At 33.4% G+C, this 11,836-nt stretch overlaps 1 protein-coding gene across 2 annotated transcripts; it reads right to left on the bottom strand.

Moving 5' to 3' along the window:
- Positions 1-2,260: 2,260 nt before the first annotated feature.
- On the bottom strand, positions 2,261-11,810 carry LOC114342089 (uncharacterized). 2 transcript variants are annotated; one of them, XM_028292880.2, is made up of 3 exons: positions 11,684-11,810; positions 8,877-9,055; positions 2,261-2,535 (listed from the first exon to the last, which is right to left on the bottom strand). In XM_028292880.2, exons 1-3 carry the CDS (start codon positions 11,760-11,762, stop codon positions 2,359-2,361), a joined length of 435 nt encoding a protein of 144 aa, XP_028148681.2. In that variant the 5' UTR covers positions 11,763-11,810; the 3' UTR covers positions 2,261-2,358. The 2 variants fall into 2 exon arrangements, with proteins under 2 accessions (XP_028148681.2, XP_028148683.2); XM_028292882.2 differs by lacking the exon at positions 2,261-2,535 and adding an exon at positions 7,666-7,833.
- Between the last annotated feature and the right edge of the window lie 26 nt (positions 11,811-11,836).

Here is an 11,836-nt window from a genome sequence, read left to right as displayed (position 1 = left end):
ATTCTGTAGGTTTTACAGGATCTATAAGACTATTAGTATTAAATCTTTTTAAAATTATCAGTCGCAAAAAGAGGTGACTTTGAAAGGGTTGGTAAAGGTGGTTTTTGCATGTTATTACAAGTTTATTGTCAATAGCTCACTCAATTTTTGCCGTAGAAAAAATTTTTGCAAACCAGGTTCTTGGGAATTAAATAAGCTACAGCCACAAATTTAAACATATTTTTGTATCTCTGATGCTAATTTTGCTATTCTGAAGAAAAGTCCATTTTTTCCAAACTACAAAAACTCGTTATTCGCTTTTAACTCCATTTTTTTTTAACTAATCATTCTAAACTGGTCAAACTTCTAGAACCTATTAATAATACATAAATAAAAAAAGACCAAATAAGGTCAATGACTAATTTTAATTAGGGTGGTGATTAGGGGGTTGCTTGCGGTCACTTTTTCGCTGAAAAAAATAGTGACTGACAATCTTTTCATTATAGTCACTTAATTTTTAAGGTAGAGACTTTTTTTATTTCTGGAGATAAATATTTTTAAGTACTTTAAATTTGTATTGTCTTAATTAAAAAATTTAAAAATATGGTGTATATATTAGGTCACTATACCTAGTAGAAGCAGAGTTATAGCTAATGAAAAAAAGGTTTATATTCGTCAAATTCCAAATCGAATATTTTTACGTGCCATAACCAAAAAAACGAAACACTATTTTGGGGAAAACTCATTTTAACTTTTTTAAAGTATTTAAAAAAATGCTTACTTTTGTTTTTAAAAAAAAAATGTTGTCATCAAAAGTTAACAAGTTACGCTCAAAATAAAGTTGGTCCCTTTTTTTGGTAAAAAATCGCGAAAATCACCCCCTAATTAGCATTTCAAATGAACTTAATTGTTACCACTTCACAAGTTTTTTACTCGCGTATGTATTGATAATATGATCTGTAAGTTTCATCGGTTCAAAGTCCTTATTTTTGAAAGAGCTGTAGTTAAAAGGGCTTGAACGAGTCACTTATAACGAGTGTATGCAAATTTAGAAACACCGAATCTTAACCAGTTTTTGTCTTACAGAAAAACAAAAAAATAAAAAATATTCAGAAAAGTAAAGCCGACTTTTTTTGTTGTTCAAGATTTTTGGTATCTCTAACAATTTTTAAGTTATTTTGAAAAAAATCATTTTTTTTTTCAAAATTAAAATTTTTAAAAATTTTACTTTAAAACCAAATTTTTTCAAAAATAAGCACTTTGAATCGATGAAGCTTACAGATCAAATAAACACAACATAAGTAAAGTATTAACTTGTGAAGCGGTAACGACTAATTTCATTTAAGTTGCTAATTGAAGAGTGATATTCCTGATTTTTTTTTTCCAAAACAAAAAGGACTTACTTTATTTTGAGAGTCACTTGCTTATATTTGATGCTAGAATTTTTTTTTATAAAAACAGAAATAAGTTTTTTTCAAACACTTTAAAAAAGTTGTAATGTGTTTTCCCCAAGAATGCTTCATTATTCGGATATTTCACATTGAATTATTCTATTTGGAATTTTTCGAATATGAACATATTTTCCATTAGATATAACCATATAACTCTGCTTTTGCTAGGTATAGAGACCTAATATATACACCGTTTTTTTCACTTTTTTATAGGCCATAATTTTGCTAAGAATATTTTTTCTGCAAAATGTTTACGTTTTGAGTTATTTGCGAAAAACCGTCTAAAAACGTGGTTATTTTGTTGAGAAATAAACATATTCACTTGCAAATAACTCGAAAAGTATGGATTTTTTGAAAAAACTCTATAGAACAAAAGTTGCTTAGAATTAGTCAGTTTATCCATTTCGGGACTTATCTTGGACACATATTTTTTCATCCTCGAGATGGGATAAACGTCACCCCCAGGGCAACAGCACACCATATCAGCACCATATCACGTTTTTTCTTTGACCTCTTAGCTATGCGTATGTCAAATTTCATGTCAATCCAAGCGGTTCTTTAAAATTTACAACAAGAACCGTGAAAGAATGTACTAATCTTCGGATTCACAAGGGTATACACAACCTACCTGTATAATTGGCTAAATGATGCTACATAATTTGTACCGCCATCCCATAAGCATAATGGAAATACGAATTCAAAGATTGCATTTATCTCCAAACTTCGTTTTTGGGGTTAGGCCACTGTTGCTCTGAGCGCCTCAATTAAAAGTTATTTCTAGCTAGACCCTCCAGTTTATATAACTCCTAATAATAAAAAAACTTGAAAAGTAAGATTGTTTTGTCTTCGCATTGCAACTACAATATCGAAAAAATTTATTAGTATTAATAGACAATATCTAACAAAATCATAATTTATATTTTCACAATCATCTATCGCTGAAAGCAGACATGTAGCAGTACACTCCTTCGCATGGTATTGGTTGATTAGTGAAAAATTGTGCAGGAGCAGATTGGGCAAACGATACCTTTTTTTCGTCCGTTTTTTCTTCAAGAATCATATTATCGTCATTAGCAACCAATATTTCTTCGTATACTTTTGTAGGCTAAAAGTTAATAACATAAATATAAACCGGTATTATTATGGTGCCCGTTTATAAAAAAATCCTAAATATTAGTGGAGGAGAAGGTCATTATGTGACCCCTGTTGATTTTTCCAAATATTGTTTCTCTTTTTTATGATAATGGTATGAAGTTGGAGATATGCGTAGAAGTTATATTTGTTAATAATACGCAAGTTATTTATTGAAAAAAGCTTTGGGAAAAACAAATATTAAATACACTCACCGGCACGAAAAACGGACACCCCAAAAAATGGGTCATTTTTGATGTCTCGTGTCTCCTAAACCTATTGTCCGATTTAAGTAATTTTTTCAACATGTTATATTCTTTAAAAATATTGCTGTAATAATATTGATGCTAGACATGTCAATTTTCATTGTATACCGGGTGTACCAATCAAACTGGGTTTTTTTCTCATTTTTCACAACATCCTGTGGAATATTCTAGCCTTTATAAAATATTGAAATTAAAACCCAACCATAGCCACATGTTTTCTTAACGTTTTGTTTTTTTTTATTTATTCGCTTATGCTGGATAATAAAAAAGTTAGGGACTTTAACAACTAACCATGTTCTTTATCAATGCAGGTGTTTCTAAAAAGTGCGTTAAACTTTAAGGTGTAATTCTGCATGAAAAAATAATGACCGTTTGCTTGATAAACCTATGTCTGCAAATGCTTCGTTTTAGAGATACTGGATGTTGAATATTTTCTTACAAACTGACGATTTATTTATTGATATAGAACCGGTTGAGATATGCAAATGAAATTTGGTAGGTTTTAAGAGGTAGTTATTGTGCATTTTTTGACATATAATTAAAATTTTTATATTTACCATTGACGTGCAAACGGGTCATATTACCCGGTCATATTACCCGCATGCACGCCAATGGTGGATATAAAATTTTTAATTATATGTCAAAAAATGCGCAATAACTACCTCTTATAAGCTACCAAATTTCATTTGCATATCTCAACCGGTTCTAGAGCAATAAATAAATCGTCAGTTTGTAAAAAAAAAATTCAACATCCCGTATCTCGAAAACGAAGCATTTGCGGACATAGGTTTATTAAGCAAATGGTCATTATTTTTCATGCAGAATTACCCCTTAAAGTTTGTCGCACTTATTTAGAAACACCCTGTATTGATAAAGAACATGGCTAGTTGTTAAAGTCCCTAACTTTTTTATTATCCAACATAAGCGAACGAAAAAGAAAAAAGCATAAGGTTAAGAAAACCTGGGGCTATAGTTGGGTTTTAATTTCAATATTTTATAAAGGCTAGAATATTCCACAGGGTGTTGTGAAAATTGAGAAAAAAACCCAGATTGATTGGTACACCCGGTATACAATGAAAATTTACCTGTTTGGCAACAATATTACTACAGCGATATTGCTAAAGAATAGTGCTATAACATATTAAAGAAATACTTAAATCGGACAACAGGTTTAGGAGATACGAGACATCAAAAATGACCCATTTTTTGGGGTGCCCGTTTTTCGTGCCGGTGGGTATATAATTATAAATTTCCTCTAAATTTTAAAATTGCTCAGTGCGTTAGAAATAAAGAAAACGTCTTTCTCAACTCCTGAACATGGCTCATGTACTCACAAATTACACATAAGACATTGAAACTAAAGCTTTCCCTTTCAAGCTTAAAGCTGCCAAAATCACCCCTCAAAAATATCGGCGGTCCAGAACAAGAATGACGTAACTACAAATGTTGTCAATTCCCGTTTATTGCGTAGTAAACATCTAAAATACTGTGTACAGATGATTCAAAAGCGACAGAACTGTAACTATGTGTTGAGCCACTACAGGGTAGTTGCGTCGTTATTGAAATTCGCACCATTTTATACCTTTTTTCAGATGAATAATTACGCCACTGCAAATACGGTCGAAAATGGGGGGACTAAATAGGGATGAAAATAAAAGCCATCGCTGTAAGAATCAACGGCATACTAAATATTTAAAAATAGTTTTTTTGTAAAGAAAAATTTTAAGATCAAGAGTGACGCTGTAACATTTTTTTATATAATAGGATTTGTAAATAATTAATATACCTTTTGGAGTAATTTTGAAGCCCACTAGCACTAATTACGTGTACGCCTATGGCCGTATCTGCAAATAACTGAGTTTATTATTATAAACGGGACCATTTTTTTGTCCCATGGAAACACAATGTTGGATTTTTTGGAAACACAATGTTTTGGAAATAAACCGAAAGTCTCTTATTTTATATAGCTCCTGTTATTGTAATATGTTTAGTATAAAAGGTACCGTTAAAGAACCTCCCAAGAAGTTTACTACTAAGATCCTGTTAGGTACTCCACTCTTTTCAAAGCGGGAATGTGTATTGCAATGTTTTATTCCTACTTTCCGTTTAAGTTCTATTTCAAAGGAAATCGTTTGACACAACCGTTAGGTCGCTTGACTTCATTTTTCGGTATCTGTATGATGTACCGTTATTTTATTTAAAAACCGAAAAAGGTCGGTTCTTTTTTAGAAGTTGCAATTTTTTTGAGAGGGGATATATCCCCAATTTTTTTAGAGAAAACGCATCGAAAAGATTGCGAATAGGAAAGGACTTGGTGGCTGAGTATCTTCGAGTGCAGACGTAGCTGTCTCGTATCTAATATCTTATCTGCAATATATCTTGGGAGTGAGAAGTCACTCTATTATCTTAGTGTGAATTCACTCTAACATCTTCCTGATTTAGATCTAACATACGATTAGATCCAAATCACAATACTTCAGTGCTTGATTACTAGTTAAAGAAAAGTTAGATTCAGTGCAATTTAAGAGGCAGTGCAAAAACTTCAGTGCTTGATTACTAGTTAAAGTAAAGTTAGAATCAGTGCAATTTAATAGGCAACATCATTAGAGTTACTGTAAGTGTCTTAATTAAACATACATCTAATTATCTCCAAATGTAGAGCTAATCTACGGGTTATCTACCTCAAACCTTTCTACATTTGTGGTTAAGGCTAACCACCGATGTAATGTAGTTCACTAAAGAACAGCGATTTCATTAATATAAAACTTTTTATTCATTAAATAAGAACTTTTCATTGTCAAACATTAATTACAAACATTCACTATTTAATTAAAAGCTGTGCGAATAGCTTATTTAAAAAAAAAACGAGTGCGGGTGGTTTTTGAATTTTAAACTGTACACTTTTGTTAACTTTGTATGCTTTGCCTTTAATTGTATTATATATTTGTTCTTTATATTTTCTATCCATCGTTAAATTTATAATCTTAGTTATCTCGAGATAAGCCCTAAAAGAACAAAGAGGGTATCTTTTGTGATCTTGATTGTATTTTTTTTAATTAATGACCAGGCTCTCTTTGTTGTGCTTTAAATTGTGCATGATTTTACCATATGATACTTGTATTTCTTTTATTGTATTTATTGTTTATTTCTACATGTATCCAACCACACATTAATAATTGTTGTTGCAGTTTTGATTTGAGTATATAGTTTCCTGTTTATTTCTTGTTTTTTTGGGATTCAGCCTTCTGGTGAACCATTTGTTCAATATATTGTTTTTTGTTTATTTCACGATTTTTATTTATCTACTCCGAATAAATTTCCTGATAAGAAATTACCTCTAAATATTTGCTAAGTAACATAACCTATCACTATATTATCTTTGACCAGGAGAAAGATCACGTAGAATAAGTTTTGTAGGTAAGTAGGTGGACGACTGTCACAATATACAGGGTGTAACAAAAATACAGGTCATAATTTAAATCACACATTCTGGGAACAAAAATAGTTCGAATGAACCTAACTTACCTTAGTACTAATATGCACATAAAAAAAGTTACAGCCCTTTGAAGTTACAAAATTAAAATCGATTTTTTCAAATATATCGAAAACTATTAGAGATTTTTTAACGAAAATGGACAAGTGGCAATCTTAAAGCAGGATCATCTTAAAGAAAAATTATGGTAAAATTTGTGCACCCCATAAAAATTTTATGGGGGTTTTGTTCCCTTAAACCCCCCCCCCCAAACTTTTGTGTACGTTTCACTTAAATTATTATTGTGGTACCATTAGTTAAATTTAATATTTTTAAAACTTTTTTGGCTCTTAATGTTTTTTTGATCAGGCAGTTTTTATCGAGTTGCGGCTTTTTTTTAATATGTTTACATAAAAAAATTTATGGGGGTTTTGTTCCTTTAAACCCCCCAAATGTTTGTGTATGTTCAAATTAAACTATTACTGCGACACCATTAGTTAAACACAGTGTTTTTAAAACTTTTTTGCCTCTTTGTATTTTTACGATAAGGCACCTTTTATCGAGATGTGGCTTCTTTTTTAATATGGTTCAAAATATGCCTAAAATTTTAAATCATAAATAAATTTTCATATTATTACTAAGTCTCCATAATCGTACTTAACCATATACAAATATGTGGTGGATTTGACAAATATTCAAAATATCTCGATAAAAACTCGACTTTTCGAAAAGTACTAGGAGGCAAAAAAGTTTTTAAAACATTGTGTTTAACTAATGGTACTACAATAATAATTAAATTGGAACGTACACAAAAGTTTGGGGGGGTTTAAAGGAACAAAACCCCCATAAAACTTTTATGGGGTGTCTAAAATTCACTATAATTTTTTCATAAGATACTACTGCAATAAGAATGCCACATGTCCCTTTTCAATAAAATATCTCAAATAGTTTTCGATATATTGGAAAAAATCGATTTCTATTTTGTAACTTCAAAGGGCTGTAACTTTTTTTATGTGCACATTTGTACTAAGGTAAATTAGGTTCAATCGAACTATTTTTGGTCCCGTAATACGTGATTAAATTTATAACCTGTATTTTTGTTACACCCTGTATTTATTATTTCTTTATGTAGTTTGTTGAAAACATTTATTTTTTTTTACTAATTAACTGTTCATATCTTTTCTTGTATTTGGTCTCAGAACCTAATGATCTTTCTTAACCTGTTTCCGTTTCTAATGTTTCTTAATTTTCCCCTTGTAACCCCAAAAAGTTAAGATATACAGGGCGCCGTATATCTTTTCATTTCTATGGTAATTTTACCTCTCTATCTTTTTATCTGTTTCTCTCTCTTCTCTAATCTACCTTCTCTTGTCTTATCTTTACGTATTTCTTCTATTGGCCCCATTCCACGTTCCAAAAGCTAGTTTCGAACCCACGACTCGCTTTCTACCAACCTTCCGGCTGCCGTTCGCAGTGTCTCCATTGGTGACCTTTCTAGCACCATCCAAAAAAGGTTTCCGAGGTGACAACGCAACTGTAAAAAGATAATGAAATTCGAACAAATAGGGATAAAAATAAAAGCCATCATTTTAAGAATAAAGGCTATACCGATGCTCCTGGATGATTACCCCTGATTTAATCCGTATTTTAAATATTTAAAAATCGTTTTTTTGCTCTCCTGAGAAAGTTGGCTTTTTGCAGTTATGTCATTCTTATTCCGGAGCGACAATATCCACTCTGCATCTTGGTAGTCTATTTTGTCTTGTCCAACTTTCTCAATGTCAACATCATCATCAATTGGGAAAAATTGTTCAGATACTGCAGAACTGCCTTTACTGTTGGTTTTGGATTTTTTTATTTCTTCTGTATTTTTATTTTTCTCGACAATGTTGAACCCCTTATTTCCTGGATTTCCAAATGTTTTTCTTTTTTACGCTATCGAGTATTTTCTCGGAGTTTTATAGAGAGAATCTTCTCAGTTTTGTAGTGAGAGTAAATCATTCTTTGTGAAATGGAACCTTTTCGTCCAGTAGTGGATATTTTTTTTAAGATTGGTACTTATAGGGGATATTACAAAAGGTTGCATAAATCTTGGAGAAGTCTCTCTCAAGTATGACGTAGATGGTTGTATGGACTCTTTTTCAATGAATTTGGAACAGGTAAGTTGTGATTTAATCAGCTTCAAAAAAGTGATACAAATCTTGGAGAAGTATCCCTGGAGCATGACGTCGATGGTTCTATGGACAGTGTCAATGAATTTGGAGCAGTTAGGTAATGATTTACTCAGGTTGATAATTCAGGGAAAAATCGAAGGAAAACGCTGGATTGGAAGAAAACAACTGTCCTGGCTGCCTAACATTAAGCACTCGACAGGTGGAACGGTCGAGGAATAATTGTTTGATATAGCTGCCGACCGAGAAATATTTCATCAGCTTGTTAATACGACGATAGCCAACACTTGAAGACAAGCATGGCACACAAAGCAGAAGAAGTTGTGATTCCATCAGCTTCTCTTGCAGAGAACCAGAAGCTGCTTACCCTACCCCTAAACCGCTAAATGCAGTATATATCACTTACCACTAAATCTCGAAGATCGCCTATCACATTTGGTGGCACTTTATTAAATGGTTCACGCACTTTTCGTACTTGCAACATCAACAGCATGAACCACATGTATTCGTTTCGTATTTCTTTTTGTTTTTCAGTTTTATCCAGTTCTAACATTTTGTCAAACCAGCATCTCATCATTTTTCTTTCTAAAAGTGTTTGATCAAACAGAAATCTGTAAATATTATTAACCACCTAAATAAGACAAACCAAAACTCTTGTAGAAAAGTGGCGCACTACAACTACCTCTTCTTCTTCTTCTACGCCACTACAGCCCAAATTGAGCCTTGGCCTCCTTTATTTTTGCCTCCACCCTTGCTTGTCTAAAAGGGCTTGTGCGGCGCTGTTTACTGTGTCTTCCCAACGCTTTCTTGGCTTTCCAACCGGTGTCTTCCCCTGCATTCTAGCATTCAGTGCTCTGTTTGGTAGCCTATCCTCTCCCATTCTTATCACATGTCCGGCCCATTGCAATCTTTGTATTCTAATGAAGTCTGACAGGGGTGCTTCCTTATAAAGTTGATAAAGTTCGCTGTTGTATCGACTTCTGAAGATTCCATTTTTCCTCAGAGGTCCTAGTATTCTCCTCATTACTTTCCTTTCGAATGTGTCGAGTTTGTTTTTGGATGTTTCTTTCAGGACCCAGGCTTCACTGCCATAGCATGTTATTGGTCGAATTAAAGTTTTATAGATTCTCATCTTTGTATTTCGGTGGACACTTTTAGACTGAAATAAATGGGAGAGGACAAAATAAGCTCTGTTTGCCTGCGTTATTCTCTTCCGTATTTCTCCATCTTCTGATCAGTCGGCATATATTTCTACTCCCAGGTATGTAAACTTTCCAACCGTTTCAATGTCATCTTCACCTATAATGTTTTGTGGGACTATATTTCTTCTAGTATGAGTCATTATTTTTGTTTTTCTGTGTTAATTTCCAGACCTAGAATTTTTGTTTGTGTTTTTAACTCTGGGTATGTTTCCTGTGCTCCTGTTGATGTTTTAATCATAATATTAATATCATCGGCATAAGCGGCCAGTTGAACCGTTCGGTTGGTCATTAGGTTTCCTCGTCTAGTTTGCGTTTGCCTAACCGCATACTCCAGTGCAGGTTAAACAATGTTGGGGCCAGCCCATCTCCCTGCTTTAGTCCCTGCGAAATTTTGAAAAAGTCTGTTCGGTGGTTTTGTATTCGTACACATGCCCGAGTTTCATCCATTGTGGCTTTAATGAGTCTTATTAGCTTGTGTGGTATTGCCAATTCTGCCAATATATAGTAAAGTTTGTTCCTTTTAACTGAGTCGTATGCCTGTTTGAAGTCTACAAACACGTTGTGAACATGAATATCGTCTTCCCCATGATTTGTTCAAGATCTGTTTGACTGTAAATATTTGATCCAGTGTCGATCTTCCCCATCGGAAGTCCGCCTGATATTCTCCAATAATATTTTCTGCTAGTGGTTGGAGCCGCTGGTTTATAATATACGTGAGGACTTTATATTATGCTATACATAGTAGGGAGATTCCACGGTAGTTTTTGCACTGGAGTTTGTCTCCTTTTTATAGATCAGGCATACTATACTTTTCTTCCAGTCGTCGGGTATTTTCTCTTCTTGCCATATGTCTTTGATGAGCGCGTGGATGTGACTTGCTAGGTGGTCGCCACCTACCTTATACATTTCTGCTGGTATTTCGTCAACTCCCGGAGCTTTATTGTTTTAATAGCTTCGAGAACTTCCTCTATAGTTGGAGTTTCTACTCCATTATCTACTTCATTCTCTTCTACGTAGTTCATACCCATTTCACCTTCCATGTCTACTTGTGTTCCAAGTAGGGTCTGAAAATAATGCTTCCAGGTGACCTGTTGGTCACTGATTATTTTGCCCACTTTCATCTTTACATAGACTTGTTTGAGGTTTATACCGACTTCTTATCTTTTTTAGGTATTCGTATGCCCCTCTAATTTCGTTGTTTTTTAAATTTTCTTCCATTTTCTCTATTTGTCTATTTTCTTATGCTCTCTTTTTCTTTCTACATATCTTGTCTGCTTTCCGTATTGCGACTTCAAATAATGTTCGTCTTTCCTAACCTCGAACTACAACTACCTCGGCACCATAATAAATGAAGAGTGGATTAACAACCAACAAGAGTACGCATTGGAAGAGTGAGATCCACCTTCAACCAAATGGAGGCCGTGTTGAATCGTGGATCTTGAACGAAGATATGTGCACAATATTGGAAGCATTTAAGCTGTGGCTAGATCGGAGAGTACTTAAAATCCCGTGGTCTAAACGAGTCACAAATCAGTAGGTCCTCAGAAAAATAAAAAAACCGAGAGGTACTGACTATCTTGATCATTAAATCTCGAAAATTGCAATACTTCGGACACATTATGCAAAATAAATACAGGTACGTCTTCAAGCCATCATGTAAGGAAAAATATTTGGAAAGCCAGGCCCAGGAAGAATAAAAACATCCTGGTTGAAGAACCTCCGAACCTGGATCAGCACAACATCTGTAGAACTGTACTGCGCTGCTGCAGATAATGTCAAGGTTGCCCTGATCATCGACAACATTCGTCACGGATAATCGCATCAAGAAGATTAACCAAAGAAAAGAGAGTTCTTGAATAAAATATAATAGGAAAAATACGAAAGGTGCAGTGAAATAGATTAAACATAGGTATTGGTAAATAAGGTAGGAAGAAACACATTAAGAAATACAATTTAAAAACCATTCATATAAAGTCAAACAGAAAGATGATAAAGCTATCGTGAAACTTACCATTTGGTGGTAGTAATGTCACCATTGCCTTGGCGAGCATACTGTTGTAAAAAAATTTTTCGTCTAATACATTAGACATCTTACTGGAATTTAAAATTTTCACTGTGCTGACAATTGAGTAAATTTGACATATACATACAACACTATCTTCTC

This window comes from Diabrotica virgifera, chromosome 8, assembly GCF_917563875.1.
Source record: "Diabrotica virgifera virgifera chromosome 8, PGI_DIABVI_V3a".
In the NCBI taxonomy this organism is placed as follows: Eukaryota; Metazoa; Arthropoda; class Insecta; order Coleoptera; family Chrysomelidae; genus Diabrotica; species Diabrotica virgifera.
The sequence above is the reverse complement of the archived record's forward strand: the minus strand, read 5'-3'. Positions and strand labels throughout refer to the sequence as shown.